This window comes from Saccostrea cucullata, unplaced genomic scaffold, assembly GCF_032062105.1.
Source record: "Saccostrea cucullata isolate Sc308-1 unplaced genomic scaffold, CSIRO_AGI_Scuc_v1 ctg171, whole genome shotgun sequence".
NCBI lineage: Eukaryota > Metazoa > Mollusca > Bivalvia > Ostreida > Ostreidae > Saccostrea > Saccostrea cuccullata.
In genome coordinates, this window is record NW_026926065.1 from 312875 (window position 1) to 338659 (window position 25785).

The 25785-nt window shown below is 31.0% G+C and overlaps 2 protein-coding genes across 3 annotated transcripts in view; one reads left to right on the forward strand and one right to left on the reverse strand.

The window, feature by feature from the left end:
• Positions 1 to 5955, forward strand: part of LOC134270619 (malonyl-CoA decarboxylase, mitochondrial-like) — a 32785-nt gene extending 26830 nt beyond the window's left edge. For both annotated transcript variants that reach the window (XM_062752856.1, XM_062752857.1), the window contains exons 7-10: positions 1778 to 1913; positions 4496 to 4654; positions 4988 to 5218; positions 5543 to 5955. In XM_062752856.1, the coding sequence (XP_062608840.1) occupies positions 1778 to 1913; positions 4496 to 4654; positions 4988 to 5218; positions 5543 to 5751 (735 nt within the window). In that variant the 3' untranslated portion in view covers positions 5752 to 5955. The remainder of the gene's footprint in view (positions 1 to 1777; positions 1914 to 4495; positions 4655 to 4987; positions 5219 to 5542) is intronic.
• A 6432-nt stretch (positions 5956 to 12387) lies between these two features.
• LOC134270620 (uncharacterized) lies at positions 12388 to 24295 on the reverse strand. The gene is made up of 5 exons (XM_062752858.1): positions 24198 to 24295; positions 18524 to 18644; positions 16765 to 17235; positions 16040 to 16575; positions 12388 to 12660 (listed from the first exon to the last, which is right to left on the reverse strand). Exons 2-5 carry the CDS (start codon positions 18609 to 18611, stop codon positions 12652 to 12654), a joined length of 1104 nt encoding a protein of 367 aa, XP_062608842.1. The 5' UTR covers positions 18612 to 18644; positions 24198 to 24295; the 3' UTR covers positions 12388 to 12651.
• Positions 24296 to 25785: the final 1490 nt, after the last annotated feature.

A 25785-nucleotide genomic window follows, 5' to 3' on the forward strand; every position in this document is an offset into this window, starting at 1 on the left:
GTATAATCTATTGTAATATTCCATTGAGATTAAGAAAACGCTTGCTATGGCTTTCACATTTGCACCATCAACATCCACTTAGACCAACAACGTTTTCTCAACCAGCAATAGTTAATTTCATTTATATATCGACTCAATACATCTAAGTGAGCTCGAACTCGAAATGTCAAAGTAAAAGACACCAAAGAGTCTTTTTTATTTGTTTTAATTTTGATGTTTTAGATGATAAGGGCCAACTAACAACTAATGTTACACTGTTTAACAAATGAAATGACTGCAGCTTTGCTATCGTCAACTTTCCTTTTTATGAAACATTATTCTACAATCAACTTCATAATGGTGTATAAGTCTCCCAGCTTATTGATATTCAAGAGCATGCTTTGTCTTCAATCAATTTTTAAACCAAAACACGCTATTGGCAAATAGGTTGATATTGCAGGAATTTTGCAAACCTTGGAGTAATTTCCTATATTTTGTATCATTATAATGACCGTGCTAGTAATTACAACCATATATTTGCTTTGATTTTGACTGATATTTTTCCTTACCAGATATTAGGTACTTGTATTTCAAGGTAACTTTGATTATATATTATTCCAATTACCCGATTGATACATTTGACTTAGGGAAGTCATTAGATTCTTACTCTTCCGAGGAACCTGTTCCCACTTCTTGAATTTTCGGGCTTCCATGTCATGTGCAGTGTACACAGATTTCTATTTATATTATTTTATTTTTAGATTTTTGGAGACATTAATCACTTTTTTGTTTTCACTTTTGTTATCACTACAAATAATTTATTTCAAAAAGCCGTTTTCAATTATATTTAAAATATAACATAACATGATGACCTCCATAAGGCATAAATTGTTAACGCATTTGATTATGTGTCGAATTTTCTTTTTTTCTTTCTTTTTTTTTTGGGGGGGGGGGGGGGCGTTCAGTAATTGAGAGAATAGACAGTTACGAAGGTTTGAAGAAAGAACATATTCCTAGGTTAAAAAAAGTACACCCCTCTTTAAGGAAAGAGAGGTTTCTTTCCCTGACAATTGAATAGAATGTACTTTCTGCTAAGAAGTGTGTGTATATTTAGAATTTACAAATAAGCTAATTTTAAGAACTGCTGTTTAGTTCTTTCATCAGAGAAAAAGATTCAATATTTTAGCCCTTGTGCATCTTATTGAGAAACGGTACAATTAAAGTAGGATTTCAGATTTATATATATTCTTTAAACATTAGATTTTTATTATCAAAAATTTAACAGACTAATTCTTTTTTGTGACTGAAATGAAACACTTAATAATGAGATTTGGATTAGAAAAAAGTATAGATTACAAAGGATGGTTGCCGAAAGATAAAATCTTGAGGCTCATAGTAGGTTAACAATTTCCTAATTTATTAGCATTTGCATCATTTGCAACAAAATTTGGCTCCAAAAATAAATACCAAACTAGGCAACCAATATCTGTTTGTATCATCTGTCCTTAAATGTCATCTGCCTGTTTACAAAAGCTTCGGAGTTACTCTACCGTATGAAGACATACAGACAAATTGAATAGCTTTTTTCTTGGAACTCCCAATCCGCCCTTTCCAAGGAAACTAACAATACGTTCCAGTAATTTATTTTGTAAACGATAGTTTATTTCCGAATTGCTTTTGTTTGCAAAGATAGTGAATATATAGACGGAAAAAGAATGTTTTGATGAAAGATAACAATTACTCTGACAGTAAGAAGATAAAAAGGTGACGACAGCTTTTCAATCTTTTGTTTTTACAGTCAATATTGAAAACGCCTACTTTCTCGGGATCAAAAATAGAAACTGATTCTTCGAACGATGGAGATGTGGACGAAAAGGAGGATCCTAATAAAATATCGGCAGCTATATTTTACTCTATCACTTCAACACAAAAAGGTAAATCATACAATATCGGCAGCTATAGTTTACTCTATCACTTCAACACAGAAAAGTAAATCATACAATATCGGCAGCTATATTTTATTCTATCACCTCAACACAAAAAGGTAAATCATACAATATCGGCAGCTATATTTTATTCTATTACTTCAACACAAAAAGGTAAATCATACAATATCGGCAGCTATAGTTTACTCTATCACTTCAACACGGAAAGGTAAATCATACAATATCGGCAGCTATATTTTACTCTATCACTTCAACACAAAAAGTAATTCATACAATATTGTATAAAAAGCTATATTTTACTTATAACTTTCAAGAACAAAAAGTAATTCATACAATATCGGCAGCTATGTTTTACTGCATCACTTCAACACAAAAAGGTAAAATATCGGCAGCTATGTTTTACTCTGTCACATCCACACAAAAATTTAAAATATCGGCAGCTACATTTTACTCTATCACTTCAACACAGAAAGGTAATTAATAAAATATTGGCAGCTACATTTTACTCTATCACTTCAACACAGAAAGGTAATTAATAAAATATCGGCAGCTACATTTTACTCTATCACTTCAACACAGAAAGGTAATTAATAAAATATCGGCAGCTACATTTTACTCTATCACTTCAACACAGAAAGGTAATTAATACAATATCGGCAGCTACATTTTACTCTATCACTTCAACACAAAAAGGTAAATCATACAATATCGGCAGCTATAGTTTACTCTATCACTTCAACATAGGAAGGTAAATCATACAATATCGGCAGCTATATTTTACTCTATCACTTCAACATAAAAAGGTAAATCATTCAATATCGGCAGCTATAGTTTACTCTATCACTTCAACATAGGAAGGTAAATCATACAATATTGGCAGCTATATTTTACTCTATCACTTCAACACAAAAAGGTAAATCATACAATATCGGCAGCTATATTTTACTCTATCACTTCAACACAGAAAGGTAATCATACAATTTCGGCAGCTATATTTTATTCTATCACTTCAACACAAAAAGGTAATCATACAATATCGGCAGCTATATTTTACTCTATCACTTCAACACAAAAAGGTAAATCATACAATATCGGCAGCTATATTTTACTCTATCACTTCAACACAAAAAGGTAAATCATACAATATCGGCAGCTATATTTTACTCTATCACTTCAACACAGAAAGGTAATTCATAAAATATCGGCAGCTATATTTTACTCTATCACTTCAACACAAAAAGGTAAATCATACAATATCGGCAGCTATATTTTACTCTATCACTTCAACGTAGATATTTCAATATAGCAATACAATCTTACAATATCGTATTACAGCTACGATTTTGTAATATCGATATATTGGCAATATGCTTATCTCTTCAACACATAAAGGTAAATCATACAATATCAGCAGCTTTATTTTACTCTATCACTTCAACGCAAAAAGGTAAATCATACAATATCGGCAGATATATTTTACTCTATCAATTCAACACAAAAAGGTAAATCATAAAAAATATTGGCAGCTATATTTTACTGTATATCACTTCAACACTAAAAGGTAATTTCTCATACAATATCGACGCAGCTATATTTTATTCTTTCACACTTCAACACAAAAAGGTAAATCATACAATATCGGCAGCTATATTTTACTCTATCACTTCAACACAAAAAGGTAATCATACAATTTCGGCAGCTATATTTTATTCTATCACTTCAACACAAAAAGGTAATCAGACAATATCGGCAGCTATATTTTACTCTATCACTTCAACACAAAACAACTTATCCAAATTAATGTATTATGATTTATAATATGCAGTTCTGATTTCAAGAATTTACACACCAGCAGATTTTGCGAAATTATCCACTTCAGTTAAGCTTATCTTCCCCCGTTGAAGTCGTTCTGTTTAAATAAGATAATCTGTAAATTATTACAAAATAGAAGAGTCTATTTAATTATTTCAAAATATCAATTATATATAGGATTTTTTTTCGAATATAGATATAATTTGAAATACTCGTTAACTTTTCCATTATTGATTTTTTTACAATATCTTTATCAATAGCACTCTTGCAAAAAAAAAATAATCATTTTTTTTTCTGTAAGGTTCGGTAATATTTCGATAATAGGCATGAAAATTGACTACAGTTTAAGATTTATTATTTTGTTTATCGAGAATTTAAATTTGAAGGATCATGGTTACTAAAAATAAAATAATGTATTCTGTTTAATTGCTACTCAGTCTTAGCATTACGTTAAACAGACTCATTATAGACTGGGAGTTCTTTTCCATTCAGTCTAGTAAATAGTTACTTGAAGGTGAAAGCTCTATATTCACAAGGATCAACAATTCAATAGCTAACAGATTTAATTAAGTTGACTTACGATGTCTTATTTTCCGATGAATTAATGTCTCCGTCAGTGAAAAATGCCTTTTGAACTAGACGCATCTTGACAGACTTTCGATGCCTCGCATCCTTATTAGTCAGCAGCCCTTTAGCTCATCTCATTTAATTAAATATCAGGTCAGTTTGGAATGATGAAATTAACCTGATTTTTTTAGGTCTCCAGGGAGTCGACCTAGGTAACTACCTGATAAAGACGGTTGTCAAGGAAGTGCAGAACGAATTTAAGGGCATTACACAATTTTCTAGCCTGTCTCCTATCCCGGGCTTCAAGACGTGGCTAATTACAGAGATAAACAGGATAATACACATGCAAGGTATTCATCATTAGTAGTCCTTTCATAATTGGGTAGGCCCTATTAACTTTTATTAATGAAGTACATTAACATGTAAGGTTCATTGACGCTTTGATAACAGAAATATCTCTCACTTTCGGGAAATTACTATTATTTATGAAAACTGTCAACATTACTCTGCAAGTATGATAAAGATAAAAATTAGTACTAAAAATTTCTTTTGAAAATTATTATCGTGATTGGAAATGGGTGAATATAGCGATTACTTGACTGTAGTGAACATGTTCAGTTTATAGTTTTCAGTGTATTGAAAATGAACGCTTAATGATTTTTCTTTTATTCGTTTTCGAACAGAAATAGGAGAACAACATCCAGAGCTTCTTTTAGAAAAAGAAATCGAGATGATGAAAAATGCACTTTCTGTTCCAGACCATAGTGTTCTTAAGACATTAAAAGATTTAATCCAAACCCACGGATGGATTCAAAATGAAAGTATTTCTGAAATAATTAAAGGAATTTTATTAAGGCTGTGTGGACGCTATTTATTTATTGAAAAGAGAAGAGGATTCGCCTTGAACCCCGTGGGTATGTAAATTAATTGTGTTAACTATATTAAATTTATGAGATCGCGTAATATTCATGATTTTTTCTTAAACCTTTTTAATACTAGTAATACTTTTGAAATTCATTTCTGTAATTTTTAACCATAGATCTGAAAATGCTTCGTGACTGTTCTTATTCATTTATTGATTGATTATTTTATGGGTTGTCAATTCATAAAAGTGTGTTGTCGGTTTCTATCTGATGACAGATGTTTTTTTTGACATATATTAAAAATTTTCTGAGAAGAATGAATATTACAACCTTCATTAATTTTCTACATTTGACACTGCGTTTATTAATTTCTAGCTAACTTCCATCTTGGTAACGGGGCAGTTTTATGGCGTTTGAACTGGAAAGCAGACATGTCAATGCGTGGGATCAACCAGTCATGCGGAATGATGGTCAATTACCGCTATTATCTGGAAAACACAGAGGAAAATAGTCAAAAGTACCTAGAAAATCAGACTATAACAGCGTCCCAAGGTTTCTTAAAACTTGTAGAGAATGGGATATAAAACTGTTATTTTGCATATCTAAATTTCCTAATAGAAAAAGACAAACATTTTATATATTTGAAATATTGGGCTAAATGTACATGTAGAATGTGGTAAATGTGAAATAAGTACTGATAAATGATCTCGAATATGTCTGCATTTTACTTAGTTTTGTTATTTGATTTTATTTCATAACATTTCCATGTAATTTATTTTCATTATATACAGAGACTATAATCATTAAATTTGAGTGAAAGGACACAACTTTTTTTATATATTAATTTGATTATATTATTATTAATCTGATTTGAGAGAGGCCATAAGCGAGGTAAAAGTTCAAAGGTTAAAAGCCAAAAATCTGTAATCATACTCAAAATCCAAGTGAACGCAAAAGCAGCAAGGATCTCTGAAAATATTAGAGTCAGTGGGATCTAGAGCCAAGGGGTTAGTAAGATTCTACTGTCGACCGACCATACCCATTGCAAATTCTTCCTTAATATTAAACTCTTTAAACTCCAAGATAAAGTGTATTGTTTTTATCTCGAATTTTCTATTAATTATTCAGTGGTAATGCTTAATTATCGTAAAATGTCTTAGAAGTTAATGAACTGAAGAACTGCATGAGACAAGGGTTTATTTTTAGACATACTCTCAACAATTTGCTAGAACATTTATTATCGGGTTATGGGCCAAGCATTGGACATTAAGAAGCAGGGATGGTTAACAGCTTACAATTAGATTAAACTGAATTATCAGCTTTCTGTCCTCGAGGGATAAGAAGCAATTTGACAAAAAAGTGACGTCACAACTCTGTACCCATAAATTGTAAAATTTTACTTGATAATTCTCTCGCATTTATGTGCAGATCAAACTATGTATATGTATTCATAGGATGAAATATTTCGTCCATTTTTTTAGGTAGGAAAAATACTAAAAACGTCGATATATCTAAACAAAATCCTAAATTTTATCCAATTTCTTTGATTTGCCTAATAAAGTTTTTGTAAGATTTCGGCATTCAAAGATTATTTGTAAGAATGCTTTGTGCAATGTAATCTCTTGACTTCATATTTATTTGCATATATTTGCTTTTGAAACGTACTACTTAAAGTTAAGCATTGAAAAAGAAACTAAAATTATAATATTTTTTTCATTTCAGCTTGTCTTATTTCATTTTAAATTCAGTTATATTTGCAATTAGGAAATATTTGACTTTTTAATCGTCAACTTCCTTTATTTATGCAGCAATATACCCTAATCATCTGCAGCTTTTTTTCTCTCAGTATATTCCATACGCAAGAAGATGCTCTGCGTATGAACAATTTCTAAAACGATGTACATTGGAAGTTATTGACAAACAAGTTGATGAAACAAGAATATCAACAGTCTCATATAAAGCAATCATTCTGGTAGTCGATACAAAGAACTTGTCGGCGAATACAATCTATCATTAAATCAATTTAATGCTAGCTGATATTTTTATACTTATTATCAGCCAATTATTACACACTAAATTATCGATGGATTTTCCCGATCATGACAACGAACACAAGTCGGGTATGACCGGTCGGCATCCTCACTCCTCAACGGCACCTGGTCCACATCTGATATTTTAGATATCCGTGTTTGTTTTGCTATTTTTATTGTTAAATGGATAATTTGAGCTTCAATACTGTTGCTATATAAATTGATAAAAGCCCAAATATTATTATTGTAAGTTATGAAATTGGGCCATTAAAGGGAAACCTAAGCAATATCATCAAATGATATGAAAGATAATATGAAAACGGTCTATAAATCTCGAGTATACAATAGATACAATAATCTTTTGAAGAAGTTGGAGCGTTTTAACGTAATCTATTTTTTAAAGCTAAAAATTCAATTTAGAACTCTACATCAAATAACTTTTTAAAAAAGTGAAAATTACAAAATATTGCTTTCATGTGTAGTAGAATAAATTTGATGCTATTTTTTTAAAAAGAAATCTACACTTTTTATCAAAATAATATACTTATTCTAAAACAAGTTTTCTTAAGAAAAAGTAATGCATTTTCATTAGCAATCTTCTTAGAAAAATTATGTTATGTTCTTAAAGAAATGGCAAAAAAAACTTTCCTTAGTAAAGAAACTGCTTCTGCTCTTCAACTTAAAGGAGAAGCATTTTTTATCATTTCAGTTTTGACTCTTATAAGTTTACCTTTTTAACATACGTCATTACAAAACGTAATTCAGTTTCACATATATTGTTGTAAAGATTGATATCTATTTAATAGATAAATTTTATGAATTATATAAATTTAATGTAAAAGTTCTAACAATAATATTCCAGTGTAACAAAGAAATGGTGTTCAACAATGAATCTCTCCTTGGGCCCTTTTTACACAAGGCTTGAATATGGCATTCTTTAGAATTAAATACTTATCTTAAATTATGTTTCCTTCAGTCTCTTCTATAGTTATTGTAATCATACTCCAAGTAAGACTTGAAAATAATCCGAAAACCAATATTTTTCATTGACGAGGATATTTATTTTGCATAGTTTTTCAAGGTCTTTTTTTGAATAAAAACTAGATTCTGTCATTATAGACGCAACAACATTTACAATTTTTTTAACAAATATTCCGTTTTTAACCACCAAGTCCAATCCCCCCCAGATTAAAGTTTTAATACTTATTCCAAAATATGTCCTACTGTGCAAAAATTGAAAGAAGAGTTTATGGAACCTGGATTATGTTAAATGACATTTGAATAAATAAAAAAAAATGTTTCCCTCCCCCCATTCCATTGGCCTTCATGGTGAAAATCGCAATTCCGAAACTTTTTTGGCTCGCCTACTGGACACCACCAGTCACCATCCAAAAGATGATTTGGCAAAAAATGTAAAAGGGGTACATGTACAATGAACAAGGCTTTTGTGGAAGGAAGTTCCTTTTTCGAGTCCTCAATCCTCCCCTGTAATGAAGATCAAAATTGGGAAACTTTACTGCAAATCTACATGACACTTCCAATCACTTTTTTGACACAAAGGGCCCCCAGGGGATAAGTGAAATTCCAAAAACAAATCCACAGAACTCTCCAATTATATTCTAATGAAACGTAACGAGCAGTATTCAAGATTAAAAATCCATAAAACGATACAAAAAAGGAGCAGATCAAACACGGACCTTCAAAACACCAGAGGTTAGATCAAGTGCTATGGAGGAGTGAGCATCCCTACCGACCGGTTACAATCGCCTTGTAATCCTTGTCAAGATCGTGAAATAACGAAAAAATCCGTCGTCAATTCAGTGTATAAATAATGGACTAACATTAAGTATGAAAAGCGTTAGTCAGCATTTGACTCAATGCTTAATTGTATTTGCTCACAAGGTCATTGTATCGACCATAGAACGTACGAAATGATGACTTTAAACGAGACTGCTGATATTCTTGTTTCATCAACTTGCATATCAATAACTTACCTCATTTTAGAAATTGTTCATGCGTAGAGAATGCTCTTGTGTTTCGTATCAACTGAGATATATATAAACTCCGTATGCGGTTGATGAAGGTATATATTGCTGCATAAGTAAGGGAAGTTGACAATTGAAAAGTTAAAGTCATCACGTTTATCATAGAGCTTGGTTGTTTGATTACCATTAACGTCTTTTTCAAGTTAAATATCCAAGTATGAAACAGTTGTGTCAGACGCTGTGGTATCTTTTATCTCAAAGTCACCGGGATATATCACATCCACATACGAATGGAAATTACCCACGTTAATTGACAATACCTCGTCGATAAATCTAAATATCGAGTTAAAGGTCACAGCAAGTGGTTTCTTCTTTTGACGCATAAGATTTTGTGCAAATCCTGCTTCATATGAATACAAAAATAGGTCTGCTTATAACGGGGCGCAATTGGTACCGATGGGAATTCCAATAGATTGTTGGAAGACCTGGTCTCCAAAAACAACATAGATATTGCCAATCAGAAACAAGCATTTTTTTTTTTCGTCAACTTCAGAGTACTTGTGTGTACAATCAGAATGTTTTTAACAAATTAATTTTGCAAATGACCAACGAAAAGGTAAGTAAATTTACTACTTCCATTTTTATTGAAAATCAGCTGTCAATGATACCAAAAAGCATGGACTTTAATATATCGTGGGGAATGGTTGTGTATAAAGTTGAAAAGTCATAAGTTATGAATGGGCTTCTTCGAGAAATATCAGAGCAGATTGAATAATTAGGTTTTGTAGGAAAAATATTCATTTAGTAACAATCTCTACTTTACCCGAATTAAAATAAAATTACTAAAAACCCATATCTATTGTCATCGCCAGTCATAAACCAAAAGATTATTTGGTTATTTCATAATGTGTAAAAAGAAATACCAGGGAACCAGGTATTTGAAGAAATAAGTCGTATGGACCCTTTTTTTCCTCATGGGTGAAAAATAAAATTCCGAAAACTAACTTTATATTAATATATAAACACTCTCGACTATACTTTACCAATGGCATATGAATACATATGTTATAGGTAATAGAGTACCATTCAGATCCCAAAGATGAGTTGGTTACCGTTTAAAATGTAAGAGAAGTTTAGAAAAGAGATTTGGGGCATACAGACGGACAGACCAGTATAATAACAATGTATCCAAACTCTATATACCATTGCATTTTTTGCTTGTCGTAAAAAAGTGAGTCTAATTAGATTTTTTTTTTGTCTTTTTCTTAGAATTGAGCACTTGAGTTACATGTTAAAGGAAGCAATCATTCTCAAGCGCTTAAAAAGGAAAATTAAGTCATATTAACCGATATATTTCTCTTTAATCATCTATACACGAATCGTTCGATATTTTTCTCAAGCCCATGTCTTTGTGAGGACGTAATTCAAAGTGTTTCAGAGATCCTAGGAAGACAATGCTAACAGCAGATGACTTTTTTTATAGAGCAGCCTTTGTCGTGACTAGCTTTAATCAGTCATTGTTTTTATAGATGTAAAGGGCAACTTTTCTTTAATAAATAAAAACGATGTGCCCGCTTAATCATATCAATAAATACCCGGCAGAAACGCTGTGAATCTATTTCATTCCAACAAAATTAATCGTCAATTTGATTTCATTTTATTTTTACAGTAGGAGAATGTCAGTCATTTTACAGAATGTGTTTGACAAGACCGAAGGAGATTTTTTCCTATGAAACCTGATCGATCAATGGATTAGAGTGAAATATAGCACATATGAGAGAGACGTTTTGTGAAAGACAAAGAATATCTTCACAGACAAAAAAATACAGTTCTGCTATGAAATAATGAATCCTTTTGTTCAATAACTTATTTTTTTTAAAAAAAACGGGATAGCAATTTTGATTTTATACTTGTTATAGCTTACTATTTTATCCTGTATTGGTCACTATACAATAATTTTCTTTATTAGAATAAAATTGATACCAAATGAAATGCATGAAAGCAATTATTTTTAAGGTCATTTAAAAATAGTTCCGAATCACATTACTTTCTTTTGTGGTGAAAACATAAACAAATATTTGACAAATAACACCAATATGCTTCTTGTAATCCGAATGATATTATTTCATTCAAAAATTATCTTCACTCATGCATATTTTCACTATCTGTTTTCTCTGTAATGGTCCACTTAAATTCTATGTTGTTCCACTTGAATCCATATTATAAATTAGCACATTAGAAAATGATGTATAAAAATGTATGGGAATCTGCTGAATCGATAAACATGTATAAGAAAGATGAATCCCTCTTAGTACATTGAAATCTGCCATGTATGTCTTACGAGCAAATACTAGTTGAACAAATTAAGGATGCCATAGAACTCATTTAATATTAAGGACAAACAGATAGAAATCGCATAAGAACTAATTGTTAGACTAGATCGTAATGGTGGTGAAGCAAAGCAATCGAAAACTCTTATCTGGAAACTTACAGATATCGGTGAAATAATCAACAATACGTCGATCTTCATCTAAATATGGGTGTCGTTTATAATCAATATTGTAAGAAGACGTTATTTGTTAAGATAAAGGGAACGAGTTATGTTTATTTTCCTATCAGTACTAATGAAGAATGTAATTTACTTTCAACTTTCTTAAAACATCTGGGTCATTTTGGGTTTTTTTTTCTTTAATTCAAAGCTATATTAAAGTTGGGGGAAAACCTGTGTAAAACAAATCTGAGATAGATGAACATCACCTATAAGTCAACAAACTTCAGAATGTGAAGGTTCTCATATATCTTAGACACTTCAGCCAAAACCAGATCCAGCCATTGACATCTCTGCTTAAAAAGGTCCAGTCCTCACAAATGGAAAGAACAATTAAGCTGATCTCTCTCTCTCTCTCTCTCTCTCTCTCTCTCTCTCTCTCTCTCTCTCTCTCTCAATAGGAATACCGAATTCTATGAAATAAAGTTTTTTTTTAAATTTAACGCTTTAACTGTCTTTTCATTTAGCTAATGCAACTGGTGATTCGCTCTTGTGTGTACATACCACTATGAAATTTCGGTGATGCCAAGAAAATGAAGATCCAAAAAGCTTCTTACAGAAAAGATTCAGCGATATATTCCTGAGGAGAAGTCTTAAGAAATAGAAGGAATTTCTATCACGAGCACTCATTTGATAAAAGGGTTGTAGCACAAAACGTACAAAAGATACATTTATTCACAAAAATATAACAATAATACTTTACAATTTAATCAAAGAGATAATTTTACAAGAAGATGAGATGTTACAAAGGGTAAATAGAATTTAAAGAATTTTAACAGAGTAACAAATATGTTCAGATTTTGCAAAGAAGATAAAGAACGGATGCATACAATCCATGAATAATGAAAAACACTTCCGTAATGACGTACAAACTCTCGCCTGCCTACTCATCCATAATGCTTTACTCTAGCTCTCAATTCATTACCACCTCTGCAAGAAAAAAAATGGTTTAAAAGCATTAGTCAATGTTTCATTAACATCTCACTTATTCCTTATTGATTGATGTGACTGATACTGTGCACGTAAATTTAAAAAAAAAACAATTGCATTAAACCAATAAAACTGGTGAAAACTGAGTATGCTTGTGTATATAAAAGAAGATTAAATACATGTACATAAGTCTTTCTAAGTTGTTTTGATTCTGTGGGACAGGAAGGGGAGAAATGTCAAAATTGGTAAACATAATACTGAGTATGCTGAAATGTCAAAGTACATTTAAAGATAAAATATTTTTTTGACATTGAAAAGGAATCAGATTTTGCTATAAAAATTTCGACAAAGTGGAACAAACACTTTTCCTTTATAAGATTTAGATTTCGTAAGTCTGTGTGGTGTTACACATATAGAGAATATCTAAGAAAGACATTGTTTGGTTATTGTTGTATACACACAATGTTAAATAAATCTTTATTCTGCACGAGATTGAAACATGAATTTGTGCTTTAGAATCTTTGCTGTGATTTCTTTTCTCCTACTGAAGCTTTTAATCAAAGACATGTCCATTTGTTTATCATTTGACATTAAAAAAATGTATCGCCTACAGTATTTTTACTAAATGTTTGACCAAATCTTCAAAGGCATATAAAATGAAACTGAATGAATTGATGACCTTATAACATTTTCGTCTAACTTAAATATCATATTGCCTCCGCCTTTCACATTATGTAGTAAGATTCTGTTAGGAAGAGCTCAGGTATCCCTAAACAGATAAATCGTGATGTTTACTTCAGTGAGATAATGGATCTATCGATCGCCATAAAGTCCTGCGTATACTGACTACAAATAAGGTCAATGATGGGAGAGAATCGATAGCATTCACGCTCACCAATAGTGCTTTGATAGTCATTAACACTACCTACACAGTCAAAGAGAATGATATTATCATTTTACCAGACTGGTATAGTTCATACATTCAAAGATAAAATCATTAAAACACATCCGTGTCAACTTTACGAAGGGGTGGGATGTATTTTTTCTATGACTTTGTCAGCACGAATTGACAGTTTATGAAAAAGTCAGAGAGCAAATGCTACTCACTTTGTCGTTCTGGGATTAAATTATATAGCTGTAGCACGATACAAAAGTTAGAACACAAAATGTCGTGTATCACAAATGAGCATAGCCTGTACGTTATAAACAATTCCCTTGAAGGGAATTCGAAATATCTCAACTATGATGAAAACTTTAAAAAGGCAATGTAGCACTATTCACCGGTACTTTTTAATGATACAACGATTCTTGGTTGTAAGGAAGCAAAATGTTAAACTTCATCGTAACCGAATTTTACTGTACATTGTGCTTTACTTCATGTCCAGCACATGCAAAACAATTTCCATTCAATGCGTGTTCGACGTTACAAGTGAATTGACTTTCTCCAAGCAGGAAGTGCGCTACATGTTAAAAAGATATCCGTTCCAAATGCCATTCTCCCGACGAAGACTAGGCTTTTTAATTAAACTTACAGGCATAAGTTTATTTCCAGAGATTATTATACGCCACTAACAGACTATAATTATCCTCGATTCATTACAACATCCTGCATGTGTGTTTTAAAGGTTTAAGTATTGATCGATATTTTTGATGAGGTAAAATGATTCTTCAGTTACTGATTTAGCAACCGGACATGAAACATATAATAACTTCGTAATTATTTCTCATTTTAAGCACCTGCGTCCCTTAACAACACATACAACTGAGTCAGTTTGCATTGCAAAAGATATTCCTCAATAAATTACAAGATTTGAGAATTTTTCATATGCTAAAGAGTCCGTAAGTAAATATGTAGAGCAGTGAATGAAAAGAGAGCAACGTCGTCATTCTATCTAAATTACTACACAGGAAATTATTCTAACTTCAGTATCAGTCGGATAATAAAGCCTTAACGTATATTTAACACAAGAGTAAATCAGTTTTATGACAATAGCTAAAGAACATTGACCGTTACTGCATTAATAGAAATCTGAAGTTCCAAAGGAATCTTGTCGTATTCGATCATGAAATATTAATGAGTATTCTTAGGGAATTCATTGTCATGGAAATTTGTTTCAAATATTACTCTTCTAAGTCATTACCATTTTCAATCTTATTTTAGAAATATCCTTTCCATATAAAATCCAAGATGAAAAAAATTGTAAGAAGTGAAAATTTTCCATTAGGATTGAATGAAGGATAAGATTAATACTTTTTATATAAAAGCAATTCAAATAGATTTTTTTTTTGAAGTTTTTTTTTTGTTTGTTTGAAATGTTACTCAGTTACTCAAACAATCCTTCTAAGCCATATAGCAATAAAAAGGTGGTTCCAATAATGATTCAAGATCATCATCTGTTCAAGAAACTAACAAACATCGACGAATGATAAATTCACATGCAATTTATCCCTATTGGGCCCCTTTATAGATATTCAGCTCCACATTAAATACTCCTACCACACACTTATGAAACCAAAATTGTGTTCCATTTGATAACAGTTATAAAACACTAAATATTGAGTTGGGAACAAGCTGTGGAGCTATCCTTTATTGCATGATTTGCAGTTATTGTTTTGCAATGTTACGTGTATTTTATCATTGAGTAATTTTGATTGTATATCTTCTTTGTCGCCTTTTACAATATCATTTGTTAACAACCACGTGTTTTATGCTCATTAATCTTAAATGCATAATTTATATCTCTTTTTCAATTGTATTTATCTGTTTGTAGGCATCAGTTTATTTCTGGAGATTAATTATACCCCACTGAAATATTGAACCAAATGCTTTAAATTTATGACATCTCTGTTGTATTGTATGTATATGTTAAATGTTATATGTCTATCTAAAACGTTTGATGTATTGTATGCATATATATTGTTATATGTTTTCAGTTTTACTGATTATAGCCGATAATGTAACAGCCAACTAAAACAAAATTGTATGACAAATAAGTTGACCTAAGCTTTTTCATTAACTTCCCTTTTTCATGCAGTAATATTCCACTACCATCTGCAAATGCTGTATACTTTCCCCACCTTATTTAGTATTCAAGGGCATTCTCTGAGTACGAACAAATTTAAATTTTTCAGGTTGACCAAAGTTTGTTATCTTCAACTTTTTTATTATAGAATCATACCTGATGTAGTTTATAAACTAGTATGTATAATGTGTTTCACATTGAATAATCACGAATGTATAATTATTAACTAAATCTGTTGTATTGTATCTTATTTTGTACATTAGACAGCTTTGAATTTAAACCTGTAATCCCAGTTGTTTTGCATGTGTTAACTGCTAGAACTATATATTTTACTGTAAATAATGTTGATTTTATACCTGATATCCCTGGTTTGGTGAATCTGATTTAGACAGCTCTCGTGCTAACTGTACAAGTCTACTATAGGAATCAAGGTAATCTCTTTTCTCTGGAACAAAAGCACCAAAATGAGACTCCGGCTCTTGGGAGTATGGATAGAAATACGGACTTCTTTTGCTTGTAGACATCACAGGTTCTTCATCTTCCAGCGGGATAAACAAACCCGTAACACCCTGGTGTTCAATTTCCTGAACGTCTTCCAGAGTGACACTGTTGAGAATGGATCTCAAAACACTGTCTTCGTATTCCTTTTCTCTTGCATAAGATTCCAGATCTTCCAGTGTGTAAGAAGGACCAAACTTTGATTGGTAGTATGCAATAGGATATTCTTCTTCTGTGTATGGAAGGTCACGTTTGGCTCGATGGGAACGCTTCATTTCATTTGTTAATAAGCGGGATTTTAAGGGTGATCGACGGCGCCTTCGGTAGTATGAGTATCCATAAGCTGGAAGCTTTTTATAAGCTCTGTATAACTGGTATGCTAAGACTGGATTGTCTGCGTGAATGGAATAAAATTATTGAAAGTTAAGTAATAACATATCAATGAAGTATCTAGAGTGTAATTGCGGATGTAAAATTTATTTTTAAATCCAAAAGCACTGAAAATCTTTTAATATGATACCAGTATATAAGAGTATGCAACAAATTCATATACAACATATACTTCTCATATCGTTATACTTACTGTACCAATCTTCAGGCAACATTTCTATCATATCCTCCTCCCCACTCATTTGAGGTACTGAATTATCCTTGGGTGTCTTATCCTCTTCATCTGTTTTATCCTCTGAGGCAGTATTATCCTGTTCTTCAGAATTCTTTTCATTTTTAATATTCTCAAGTTCTTTCAGAGCTTCCACTGTCTCTGGTGGAAAATCTTCAAGTAATTCATCTGTGGTGGGTTCGTTTTGTTCGTTGGATTCGGACTGTACCTCTTCTGTGTCTTTTGATGTTGTGACGTCATCGCTGACGTCCTCAAGTTCTTCTTCAATACCTTTTGGTAGTTCTGCGGTTTTCGTTTTAACGATGTCTTTGGCTTTATTGGCAACTACACTTCCTTTGAGATCTGGAAGAGCTGGAACATCCGGGTCACTTTTCTTTATTCTTGGCTTATTTTGTCGATTTCCAAACATCATCACTTCTTGAGCTCGTTTAACTATTGAACGTTAATAATATTTAATAATTTCGTTACAATTCTTATATAACATTCTGGGTCAAATATCTTTAAGTGGTTGATTTCTAATTATTAACGTTTCCTTAATTATTGATTTATTGTCTTTACTTTTCTATATAATTTTTAGTATAAAGCTGTATACTGTAAGTCGTTTTAATTCCACGGTGTTAAAATTTCACGATTTCTCAAAAAGTATCAATCGCGATGGTTTTAATTTCACGCTGCAAGAAATTGATCTTATATTTTGAATAAGCATTTAAACGTTTTCTAAAACTTATAACATAATTCACGATGGGTTTAATTTCATCGAAAAATGATAAATCGCGAACATAGTGAACATAGTGAAATTAAAACCATCGTGATTTTTTGCCAATCTACGTATTTTAGAATCTACAAAAGAAGATGGGCGAACAAGGCGTGCAAAATGCCTATAGCGTCAGATATTAAGAGATCATATGAAATATGTGAATTAATTAATTAAATTAACTTCTAATCATTGAAATTTTTGAAATTATGTCAGAAAAAAAACTTTTCTGAGAGAGAAAAAATCTCGTAAAAAATTTTCTTTCATAAAATAATTAGATGGTATTCGTGGGATTCGAACCCTAGCAATAAAAATCCGACATATCAATAACATACTGCTTTGAGACTAAGCGTTAACCACTATGCTACACCGTTCATGGTGAATTTAGTCATTGTGATATGACCCGCAACTTAATGGACTTGAAGTATTTCTCGGAAAGAAGCTAATGCTGTGTCATAAAAGTGTACTTTTAAGGTATAGTGGGTCTTCCCTCCATGTTTTTGAAAACCAAAAAATGTGTATTTTATTGCACTCTTTTAGGATCATCTTTCAAAAAAATGGAGAAAAGACCCACCCATATTGAAAAATTTTGTTTAAGTATGAGAAAATGATCGTTTTTGTTCATTTTAGTGTATGTAAGCTTTTTCATAGGCAAATATTTTCATTTTTTGTGTGAGATTTTTGTTAATTGTAGAGTTTTACATAAAGTATACTTGAATATTAGATGAAATATCAAGTAAAATTTGGATTCAATTGATATTAAAATTTTCACTTCTTATCTGTCGCACTATATTCATTCTGCCCGCCTTATTCACCCATCTTCTTTAGAATTTAAATGTTTTTTCTTTGGCAAATATGGCTTACCACATATCAATTTTTTGTTTAAAAAATATGGTATTTCAGCAATCCTTTCCTATTATGTTCAGTTCATTATTTTTTTCGACCTGTAATGATAATAAAACCTACCCATTGTCGATCGCTTCTCGATATCTGTGGGAGCTGCGCTACAAAAGGCTACTCCAACAAACAGCAACAGTGCCGGGAACAGCGTCATTCTGTCACGTGATGGGCACCGCCTTCAAAATATCTGCAAAAAACAAAACTGACTTCAACATTTGCATCTGGGTAGTACTTTTTTTCTTCTACGTATGTAAATCATTCGGATGAGTATCTAAACGGTACACTCAAATTGCAATAACATCACTCTTTATACATTGTGTATCAGCTTCATATTGCGAAAAAATGTCTAATCAACACATAACAAAATGTTTATCACAGTTGATAAAAACTACAGAAAATACTTGATATATTTTTCAATCCTTTTATTTAACAGGATACGAAGGACTTGTTTTCAATTTCATATTTAACAAACTCATCAATGTTACCGGCAGGAAAACAAGATTGTCACGTGTTTCTTGTTAACTTACCACGTGTTTGCTGTGAAACAGCCTTGATTAAAAGACGGCAAGAAAAAGATGTAAAATGCTGACTAAGTATTTTCCATGCAATTTTTCATCTGAAAATCATTGACATTTCCTTAAGGAATAAGTCTTTGTTCATGGAATACAACGGAAATGAGTACCATAAAAGAAAAATGGCGCAAACTGGCTCTGAAGTCATATCTTACACAAAAGCCGACTTACTGGATACTCTTGCATAAGGAAAATGCATGTCTATACATAATAAGCATCCAGTTTTAACCAAAAACATTTAAAGCTGAATACTTTATTGAGAATTGTCTGATATGTAGATCTGGTGACAAAACGCCTCTGTCATGCAGTACATATGAATCCTTAATCTGCAGAGCTGTTTTTTGTCATTTGTCAACATTATAAAGTACATTAAGAAGTAAAATGCAATTAAGAAATGAATGTTTGGCAGCTTAGTACTGGATAAGGATTTTTTTTATTCCGTTGGAAAAATCAAGGAAAGGCACCTGTATATAACAAACATAAAGGTAAGAAATCTATTAATAGATGTTTGTTTTAAAATCGTAGTCATAACTAAATATATCAGATAGCTGTCCACATAAAGACTAACCTGCTAGAATACTCACCCGTGAAAGCAAAAGCTTATAATTTTGTTTCATGTTCTGGAACAAGTGTTCCACGACCAACTGCTCAAAATAAGATGAAAACAACAAAGATTTCTAAGAGGAGTTCATGAAATTTTATAATATCTTTATCGCAGTATATTATCATTAAAAAATCCTCTTTGCATTCGTGTAAGTTTATGGTATAGATCGAACATTGATATGTCCCCTGCATGATTTTTTATCAATACCACATGATTCAAAGTAAGGAATAAAAGATGACATAATAAGTATTATTTATTTGCCTCGTAAACTAGTGTACTTATCCTGCAATTTGGAGTCTAAAACTTATTCAGTAGAAATATAGACTGTCAGCACGAGAACAAATAACGGAATATCATTTTATTTCTACGTGATTTGATAGTATTTTTAATTAAAGTTCTGTCAGAGATAACCAAGCACTCACTCAAAACAGCTGGAAACACCGCTTCCTCCGGTGTTTATTCATTACTGGAAAAATAACACGTAAAGCATTGACATCAGCTGAAACTAGATGTGTTTGCAAAAAAAAACCTGATCGCCTAGAAGTACGCTTTAGAGGTAATGTAGTGAGTTTAACTTTGACTTTGTACAGATGACCATAATTCTTGATCAAACCTTTGTGTATTTGTGCGCTTCTCATTTTTTTTTATATTTATACAAAATAATGAACCGAGAAGGCATTGCAAAGTGCATTAAATTCTCTCCTAGATGAAATCTCCTAAATATATGGTAAATGTGAAAATTCAACGTCGTGCACCTCAGTCCTCAAAAACAGAATTTAGTTTCAGATGGTGAAAGTAAACAAATCCAAAAAAAAAATATAATTCTATGCAACGCATTATCTGATTGGTTGAAAACAGTCGCTTGATAATGAAGTAAAATTACTCAAGGAAATAAATTTCCTTTATTATTTCTATTTTCTGTATTGATAAAAATATATTATGTGTACAAAATTAGATTTTAGTTTTTTGTATGGTGAAGAATAATCCAACTTTGACAGTGTAGCCTGCTTTTTTCGGTAAAATTAAAATGTATGGTTGTTTGGGAAATATGATGAAATATATAAGAAAACAATGTACTAAGTAAGGCCAGTGAAAGATTTTTAATTTTAAGAAGACGATTGATTATTTTCATTTCTTACATAGTATATATGATTTCTGTCTGCTATCTTTATATTTCATGAAGAAATGAGGAAAACAAACAGTATCCAAGCTAAAAGTCCATTCAAACAATACGTATCAGAAGCATCACGAACCTTTCTAATACATAAGAGTTAGGATCAGGTGTCATGGAGGAGTGAGCATCCCCTGCCGATCGATCACATTTGTCGTGTGTTTCTTATCATGATCGGGGGAAACGAAAAAAATCTAAACAACTTGAAATATGTAAATGATGTAAAATACACACAAATATAGCCTAAAATAGACAAAGGTAATAAGCAATAAGTATGATTAAGTCAGTCAGCATTTGACTCAATGATAGGTTTATATTATGTGTATGAATTCAGCAGTGTACAAGAAGAGGCAGTTTATGTCAATATGAAATAAACCATGATGGTTGAATTGAATGAAAGTTTCCATATCTATTTTTTCGAGTTTTATTTAAATAGATTTACATGACATCGAGGGAGTGGATTTACAATACGCCATTCTTTTTTATATTAGTTCATATAAAAAATTTTCACAATTCATATATATTTAAATTGAATATAAATCTGGACAAAAAAGAATGCTGATATTGATTGTATAAATTTAGTCACGTTTTTGCAAATATCTTGTCAGAATAGTAAATGATATGGCGTTTATAATAAAGATCAGCTTCTAAGACATTTATTCTATGCGCCATGGTTTTTCTTCGACTTTGGTCATACATTTACATTTTTACAAGCTGCTTTACATATTATTCATGCGTGTTTGAAATGGATTACTTGATGGTAAATTAAACTTATTTCTGGTACACGATGACGGATTGATCTTCTGAAATCCAATTTTATGTTTTAATCCTACAGAAATGATCATCCAAATTACGTGAGAAAGCCACATTATTCAGCTTTAACTAGTACTTAGGATATATATCAAACAGTAGATGTTCGATGCCGTGACTGAAATTAAAAGAAATACGATACATTGACAGCCTGTAATTAACGTACAATAAAAAAGCCGCTTTACATCTTGTGCCTTAAAATATGGATTATATGGTGTATTTATTATTTTCTGATAATTTTGGATCTTTGGATTGATTTTTCGTCAGAAAATGTGTTTGAAACGCCGAAAATTAAATTTAAAAATGCCAAAACTTTTCGACAAAGACAAAAAAAAACACGTCTTGTTTGATAAATATACCAAGGATTCAAAAAGAAATCGGAATTACTGTATTAAAGATTAAACTTGATAAGTCCCGTTTTAGAAAAAATAACATCTTTGAGTTTTTTTTTTTTCAAAATTAACTAATTTACGGCTCCTCATTCAAAGATATTCTATTTGCTGGCTACAAGTTCTGCTCTTTTCAAAATTACATTAAAATAAAGAATAACCCAGCAAAAGGGTTCTGTTTCTTTTACTTATATATCTTGAAAATTGTTTGCGTGATCTAGGCTTACATAGGGTTTGGTTGATTACTGGCAAAGTTTGTTTTTGTAAAGTATCAGGTTTATAAAATGTTCGCTTTGGTCAATTTTCCTAAACACACGCCGCTCTTTCACACTTATTCTGACTCACCTTAATACTTTTGCATTCCTTATTTGAATCTAATCATTGTGTTTTTGCATTGATTTTAAATATAAATTTATAACTCCCGAAAAAATAGGAAAATCTGTACTCTTTTCATGCATTCCTAATTTGAATCTAATCATTGTGTTTTTGCATTAATTAATTTTTTTAAACTTTAAATGATTATTTAAACAGATATAAATATAAACAATAAAATGTCTTTCTTTGTTTGAATGGAACAAAGAAAATAAAAGTTTACGATCTTCAATTACTTTTCGATCAGCCTTGCTATTTGAAACAAAAAAATGATGTAAGTTGGCGATAAGTTAAACTTGTTGATGCATCATGCATGCAGTGTATACGTTCAAAGCTATACAAATCAGTTTTGTTTAGACTACTAGTACATGTTTGTATTCTACTGGAACATTTTTTTTTATTGCAATTATTTTCTATTATTCTTTGCAAAAACATATTATCTGCTTTTTTGGCGCTAAACAAATCTGATGAGGGACGCAAGCAAATATTATTAATATACAAAAATATGGCAAGTGATTGAAAACAATATGTTGATTCCATCGATAACGTCATTTGTACCAGAATATCAGATAAATGTAAGGCGATAGAATGGAAAAACAATTATTACGAGCAATTAATATATATTGTTATTGGTAAAGTTAGGTTTTGGACTTCTTCTACGATAAGTACTTATTTTGTCATCACTACTGTATTCCTTTTTTTTTTTTTTTTTTTTTAAAAAAAAGAAATGTTTTCAATAGAATTTGAGGCAATTTACGAAATTCAGTATGCACAACGAAATGATCGACTCAAGTTCCTTCGGTAAGGAATACTTAGCATTAACTTACTTAAATGAAATAAACTTAATATTGATACGTGTATTTCTTGATGCTAGAGGCCTTTGAATTCATGTAATTTTCCAATAATTCCAGTTATGACGGGACATCCTTTATTGATCTGGCTTTGAAGTCTCTTACTACAAACTTGTCTAATGAAAACGGCATCAGATGAAATTCGAAACTTCTTATTGAAAATAATGGCATTCCCTGTTGCTACATGTATCGATATCACATTATATAATAGAAAATCTGCCAGGATAAATAATTTCCAAAGACGTTTGATCAAATCTATTTATCAATTTTAAAGTCTCTGGGATTAGAGACTGAAATTATAATTAGTATATTGACTTATGTGAACTGCAATTGTTTTCTGACTAAAAGTCAATATCAGGAACTGTAACTGAATTAATTCGATTTACGTAACAACGTACATGTGTCCTATAGCCTATAAGAAAAAGATTAGATGAAACCGATTTTTCATATAAAATCCGATGTAGTGTGAAAACTTGATAATACCAAAGAATTCTTACCCTTTCGTACCTCAGTATATCTTGAAATTGTTCTTTGAATCTGATTTTGTTTCAATTGACCCAATGTATATATATATATATATATATATATATATATATATATATATATATATATATATATATATATATATATATATATATATATATATTTAACAATGCTTATATTTTAGATATAAGTATGTAAAAATAAATGTAAGTATCTCTTTTTAATAAGGAAATTAAATTTAGTATATGCAAGAACGTATATTTTCTATAAATAAAAAAGATTTATCTTTTCATTGAATGAATGAATAAATGAATGAATGAATGGGATACGATCACAGATAAACCGATAATTGTAAGTACTCAAGAATTTAAGAATATTTCCGTAAAATATCAAAATTCTTAGAGTCACATTGCCACAAAGTCACATTTATTACGAATATTTCAAAGCCATCCTTTGTTACATACACCAAATTAATATTCAATACATACCTTCAGACGAATGTGATCTTGTTTGTCTCTTCACGATATCCAATGTTATTCTGAGGATCGACAAGAAACAAAGGTAGTTGGAGGAAAAAACCAATATCGATTGGATGAAACTCCTACACGCTGACGCATGCGCAGAGGGAAATGACGTATTGGATTTCGATTGACAACATTCTCCCGTGTAATGTCCTATTTAGAAATGATTTTCTGGCTATGTGGCCCTTGCATGCCTTCATATCAATAAACAGATTCATGATTACAGAGAGAAAACATTTGATTTTTTACGATTTGTTTTTTTTTTCTTCCGTAATTGGTCATGTCTATGGTTGGATTATTCTTCTGTCATGGAAATGGTCTTTCAATTTTATATTGATTTTTTTTTTATTTCTAGTTAAGAAAATTACTCCAATATCCTTTTCTGTAATTTTAGTGTGTATCCTTCCTGTGCTTAAATGGAAAAATAGCAGAAATTATTTCATCAAATTATAACATTTTAGTGCTCTACTCGGTGACGCTTAAATTGAGCAACGAGAATGTATTTGTGATTAATGAATATTGCTATAATGAATCAAATATAACGAAAAAATTATTGGTTAAGATAATTTTTTTTACAAATTAAAATTTACCGGATTTCTTGAAATCAATAATGATAATTTATTATCTTATTATTACCTTTTTCAAAGGATATTGATATGAAAACAACGTGATTTTCTGATTTACAGAGCTACCTAAATGAAGCCATGTGTTCACTACATGTGCGCGGTAAATTCGATCTATTTTATTCTGACTTAGGTTTTGTTGCCTATATAATTCCTACTTCTTACGTCATGTTCAAATTTCTATAACACACAGATAATCTAGGAACACCGAAACAAATGTGTGTTTAAAATTATATGCGTTATTTAACTTTGAAGTACATTTGTTATCCGATCGATTTAAGTAATTTTTTTCTAAGAATAAATCAAGCATTGTTTGGCATTTTAAAATTACAGCAAAACGTTTTATTCAAATTCATTTTGTAACGGGAAATGATGTTTAAGGCATTCATTGAAAATATGGCAAAAGAGATTTGCTATCGGAATTGCATGTAAAGCATGTCCTTATTCTTTCATATATAAGCGGCCTTATCTCAATTCAATGTTCACTGATCCTAAGTATGAATTTAAAATTCATGGCGTTCGATTGTTTCTCAGACTCATATTCTAAAGTTTAAAGTTAAACATCGAGAGGAAATATTAAAACTGTCCATAATGAACAAGATGTGTTTGCGAAACACGGATGCCCCAATATATGGCAGCTTATGGCGAGGGTTGAGTTTTCTCAAATGCATTTTAAACTCAACAGGCCAAGGTCAAAACCCAAAGGGAAAGTCTTGTTACAAGCAATACACCTGTGAAAATTAAGAGCACTAGGTCTAACTGTTCAAATATTATGACTTTTTAAAAATGGGCGAAACTTTAAGGTCAAATCAAAAGGTCAAACATATTTACATGTATACCCACTGAAGGGTCCTTTCATAATGAATACATGTGAAGTATAAAAGTCCTAGCTCCAACTGTCCAAAAGTTTTCGCCAATTTTAAAGTGTTGTA

Bases quoted from the DNA above. Each gene is read 5' to 3' on its own strand.
- LOC134270620 (XM_062752858.1), bottom strand. From the start codon at position 18,611: ATGACGCTGTTCCCGGCACTGTTGCTGTTTGTTGGAGTAGCCTTTTGT. The intron at 17,236-18,523 runs GTAGGTTTTATT...AACGTTCAATAG, and splicing joins CGAGAAGCGATCGACAATGG to TTAAACGAGCTCAAGAAGTG. The intron at 16,576-16,764 runs GTAAGTATAACG...CCATTCACGCAG, and splicing joins GTTGCCTGAAGATTGGTACA to ACAATCCAGTCTTAGCATAC.